At 32.4% G+C, this 5,876-nt stretch overlaps 1 protein-coding gene across 1 annotated transcript; it reads left to right on the forward strand.

The window, feature by feature from the left end:
- Positions 1–3,229: 3,229 nt before the first annotated feature.
- Positions 3,230–5,360, forward strand: LOC126889470 (uncharacterized). The gene has a single exon (XM_050657789.1). The coding sequence runs from the start codon at positions 3,411–3,413 to the stop codon at positions 4,965–4,967; it is 1,557 nt and encodes a 518-aa protein (XP_050513746.1). The 5' UTR covers positions 3,230–3,410; the 3' UTR covers positions 4,968–5,360.
- The last annotated feature ends 516 nt before the right edge of the window (positions 5,361–5,876 follow it).

Genomic DNA, 5,876 nt, shown 5'->3' on the forward strand with positions numbered 1-5,876 from the left:
CTTGATAGCAATGCTAATTCAATCACTAATAATAACAATGAAATAAAAAAAGGAAAAAAACATTTCTATTATCAGTACACTGATACCGGTCCCTTTGAGGTATTTATGGAGTCAAAAGGCGATAACGTCGGTAATTATAGTTTTTTGAAATTAGCAAAATACATAAATGACAAAAAAATCGAGAATGTACTTAAACTTAGCAAAAAAGGAAAAAACCGAATTAGCGTTGCTTTCAAGAAATGGGAGGATGCTAATAAATTTGTTTTAAATGACGTGGTCAGAAATGATGGATATGAATTGTTTATTCCGGCAAATAACGTAACATGTAGGGGAGTCGTTAATAATGTAGATACTAGTATATCGGATGCAGATCTAATCAAATTTTCGGGATTGGCTTCGGCCAACATTAAAGTACTAGAAATAAGACGATTTAAACGGAAGTCTAAATATGACACGGAGAAATATATTGATACAGAAACGGTCGCATTTACCTTTTCGGGAAAAGTAATCCCGAAGGAAGTGAATATATATGGGATCCCTTTTAGGGTAAAACCATACATGATACCAGTGGTTCAATGTTATCGGTGTTTTCTTTTTGGACACACAAAAAATCTTTGTAGAGGGGGAGAAAAATGCAAAAACTGCGCGGAAAAAATACATGAAGGGGATTGTTCGATGAAATGTTTACATTGTAATAGCAGCTTTCATATAAGTACCTATGAGGAGTGTCCAGAGTATGTGAGACAGCGGAATATTAAGGCTGTCATGTCTCTGGACAATCTTTCATACTACGAGGCATGCGAGAGATTTCCTTATGTTTCTACTAGAAAATCGCAAGAGAATAATATATTCAGAATGAGCCAGGAGGAATTCCCAACATTACATAAAACTCAAACAAATAATTTAGAGACAATTCCCATCAATATGCGATGGATAGAAAATGTAAAGAGTAACCCTGAACACCTGTTTAGTAGAAAAATTGAGAATAACTCAAACAAAAATAAAAGAAAGGCTAATGAAACAAATAAGACATACAATAAAGAAGTACACAATCAATATTTATTATCTCCAAATGGGAGAAGCGAAGAGAGAGCTCGTGCAGTAAACAATGAGACTCCTGGATGTTCCCGTACAGAGCAACTAGAGAGGGACACAGAAAAAACACTGAATGCGATATTAAAAAAACTAGATTGGAAACATAAGGAACATATAATCAATTACTTGAACCAGCTATTTATACATGAAAGCTCATCGAATCAAAAGTTGCTAGATTTAGATGGATATCAAGAATCCACTTATTATCCAATGGAACATAAAAAGTTTAAGCAGTAACTATAACAGTCTGAAATATTTCATAAGCGAACATAGACCCAAATTAATTCTATTAAATGAAACTTGGCTAAAAAATAATCATCACTTCTATCTAAGAGGATATGAAATACATAGGTTGGATCGAGGGGATGGTTATGGTGGCCTAGCTACTGTGGTTCATAATAGTCTGGATCACAAAATAGTATATAGGTATAATAATAATGTTAGTAAAATTCAAATTTTAGCAATAAAAATAATAGATTGGGACATTACAGTTATTAACATTTATATCCATCCTAGGGCAAAAATAAATTTAAATAGTTGGGTTGGACGCATAAATAAAATCAGGGGAAATAAAATTTTAATGGGGGATATGAATGCACATAATGCACTTTGGGGAAGTCAAGTGTCTGTTAATGTTAATGGAAGAATAATTGCTGAATCCTTAGAGGATTTGGATCTAGTTTGCTGCAATGATGGGAGACCCACGCGGATTACCCTACCTGGACAGAATGCCTCAGCGGTAGACCTAACACTAATTTCCTCGGAAATTGCAAATATATGCCAATGGGATGTGTTAGAGGATTCTGGAGGCAGTGATCATTTTCCAACTTCTTGCAAAATCGCAATTGTAAATGAAAATATAGTAACACAAAAAAGTCATAAAAGAAATACAAAGAATGTCAATTGGGAGAATTATGCTTCAAAAATGGAAGACTTGATGAAGAATGGGTGTGAAGACTATAATTCATTTACACAAATTATGGAAATGGTGAGTGATGAGGAAATACCTCTCTTGAAAACAGAAAAATCTATAAGAAAAAAGAAAAGCCCTCCCTGGTGGGATAAGGAATGCTCTAATTTAATAAAAACAAGAAAAGAAAAAATTAAAAAATATAAGGAAGAAGCAAGCAATGAAAATTATATTGAAATCAAAAAAATATTTGCATACAGTAAAAAAATATTTAAAACAAAAAAAAGAAATAGCTTCAAAAGCTTTTGCAATGGATTGACAAGGGACACTCCTCTATCTGAAATATGGCGAACAGTTAAGCTATTCTCCACATATCAAAATGCTGTAATCCCTGCTAAACTTCCCAACAAAAACATAGCTCAGAACATATTAAATAATTTGGCAATTGACATAACAGATCCTGAGTTCACGGTTACCCTAACTAACGAGGATGTGGAGGACATTTCAAGGCAAGAAATAATAAGTGCCATAAATAAAAAGGATAAGGCTACTGGCTTAGATCTTGTAACATATAGCATGATAAACAGACTTTCCCTGGTGGCGCTAGATGCATTGTCAAAAATATTTAATCAAATAGTTAAAAGAAACACAGGTTTTCCACAAGAATGGAAAAACACCCTTGTCATTCCCTTTTTAAAACCCAATAGAGACCCTTTATGTGAGGATAATTATAGAAACATAGCTCTAGAGTCATGTGTAGGCAAAATTTTGCAAAATATAATTAAATTAAGAATAGAACAAATAACGGAAAAAAAATCGATACTAAGCCCTAAGCAGTTAGGTTTCAGAAGAAACAAAGGGTGCAACGATAACTTAGCTTTAACAATTAATTATATTAGAACTGGATTTAGTAAAAATTTAAATACAATTGGAATTTTTTTGGATATCAGTAGGGCATATGATACAGTCAATATATATTTGCTATATAAATACTTATTAAAGTATGACATCCCAATAACTTATGCAAACTTGATCTTGCAATTTTTGCTCAACAGAAATATCTACGTTAAAGACAAATCAAATAATATATTGGGCCCAATGCAGGCATCCACTGGATTGCCTCAAGGGTCTCCACTCAGTCCAATATTATTTAATCTCTATACTAGATCCCTACATGATTTAATAAACCATGAGATGGAGTGTTTTCAATATGCAGATGATTTTGTAATTCTGGTGCAAGGATCTGATATATACAAGCTAATTAATTCCTTAAATACCCATATAAATAAATTTACAGGAGTGGTTTGAGAAACACAACTTTAAAATTTCAGCACACAAATCAAAAGCAATAATATTTAGAAAAAGAAGGCAGGCTTATAACTTCCCACATTTGATATATCAAAATATGGAAATTCCATGGAAAAATGAAATAAAGTATCTGGGATTTCATTTACAGTGCAATTTGAATATGACAATTCAAATTAACGACATGATAACTAAAGCAAACAAAGGAATAAATGTCATGAGAGCAATTTGTGGTACAAAATGGGGAGCTGACCCGAACATTCTTTTGAGTTTATACAAAGGAATAGTTAGATCTCATTTAGATTACGCAGCCAATCTTTTAAACCCCTGCAGTAAAAGTTTGATGATGAGGTTGGAACAAGTACAGAATGTTGCCTTGAGAATCGTAACGGGTTGTCTACGTTCTACACCCATCTTAATATTGCAAGCAGAATGTTCAGTAACAACGTTACAAGTTAGAAGGGAGATACTAGCACATAAATATATACTCAAACAAATGCCGGAAAAAAACAATATCATAGTAAAGAGTCTAAATAAGCTAAACGAAGCAATAAATGCAAACAATAGATTCTGGAGGAACAAGGTCATACCAGATTACTCACTAGCATATACAAATATACTCAAAAAAACAAAAAACATAATTAGATATAAAATCAATCCGATATATGAGGTAGAAAGAAAAACTCTTCTATACCCCATTACAATTAAAAGTCTAGAATTTGAAAAATATGAAATTGAATCGAACGAAAGGTTCATAGCTAAATATGGTGGAATATATAATAATCATACCCACGTATATACAGATGGATCAATAGACCCACAAACAAATCAATCGGGATTTGGAATTTACATCCCAAGCATCAATTATAAATATTCGTCACGACTCCATAACTACACACAAATCTGCACAACTGAAATAATAGCGGTATACAAAGCCATGTCGGTATGTATTGAAAAGGAAATCATGAAAGCAGTGATCTTTGTAGATTCAAAAAGTGCCTTATCCAAAATATCTAGTCACAAATGGGACCAAATGGATTATGTAACTATAATGACCAAAAAACTACTGGTAGATGCAAATAATATGGGATTTTCAATACGATTAGAATGGGTACCGGGACATCAGGGGATTAAAGGCAACGAGGTGGCAGATAGCTTGGCCAATATTGGGAGAGAATTAAGAGTACCATATGATGTAAAAAACATCAGCACAGATATCTTTTGTGTTACAAAAAAGAACATCTTGACTCAATTTTACAATAACTGGTATTCCCAAATTAAAGGTAAATATCCGGACTATTATGGACTGCAGGATAGTTTCCCTATAAAACCTTGGTATAACAAATGTGGATATTTGGGTAGGAACAATATTACTAACCTTAATCGTTTACGAAGTGGACATTGCAAAACTCCTTGTTATCTCCACAAAATAGGCAAAACGGAAACACCGATATGCGAATGCGGTACTATGGGAACATTGGTACACATCATCTTTGAGTGCCCCATAAATAAACATAAAGATATGGATTTGTATCTAGAACTAATAAAAGCTGGAATAGACAGTCCAATATCTTTACAGAGCATTTTATATAAACCCTCGAATAAAGTTATTAAGATAATCAATAAATTTATCAAATTTTTTCAAGTAGATCTATAGAATTTTCAAAAAATAATAATAATAACAATAACAATAAATAAATACTTCAGAAAATACAGGGAATCTCCTAAAATGTCAAAAATTATATTGGTATCCTTAAAATCCTTAATCCTAACCGAAGGTAGCCAGCCCTAAACCTATGTGAAAATGTTTGGAAGCTACCCCCAAACGAGAAAAGTCTTAAGTTAACCTTAAATGTTGTAATACTTTTCCCCCTCTATCTACAGAAAAACAAAAACAAGAAGAAGGACAAGGACCACATAGGACCAAAAAAAAAAAATAGATCTGAAGTTGACAGGACACCTGGTTGTGCATTGCCTTGAGCAAGACGCGCATAACCAATAACATGTACTGGGTAAATGATTAAAAAAAAATCGAAACCCAAAAAAAAAGGAAGAAGAAGAAGAGATATAGGTTATGTAGATGGTACAAGCACATGTTTGAATAACTAGAATATGTATAATCGAAGGTAAGATTAGGGTACCTACTAAATACACACTAACAAAGAACAAAATGTTTTGATTCACAACGACAAGAAGTAGGATATATTAAAATAATGTATTTTTCTTAAATTGATTAGTCTGTTTTATTTTTGTTTTTTGTATCCTACCCAAAAGATATCGCAATGACATCTTTACTTTATATAAAAATATTGCAAAAATTTGAAATTATTTTTGATTAATAGCAAGCTGAAAATATCTGAATAGTTTAACGGTGTCTAGTCGGACAAACTTTGATGTAGGTATGGAAACAGGAGAAGTTTTAATTGTGAAACTTAATTTTAATTGTGAAACGTGTCATCCTGACAAGTTTATGATTGTGAAAACTAGCAGGTTGTTTTTAAGTTTTTTCAATAGCAATATATAAAATATCCCTAAAAACTCAGTTATTTCAAATTATACCTACATT

The sequence above is a fragment of the Diabrotica virgifera genome, chromosome 8, assembly GCF_917563875.1.
Source record: "Diabrotica virgifera virgifera chromosome 8, PGI_DIABVI_V3a".
NCBI classification, from domain to species: domain Eukaryota; kingdom Metazoa; phylum Arthropoda; class Insecta; order Coleoptera; family Chrysomelidae; genus Diabrotica; species Diabrotica virgifera.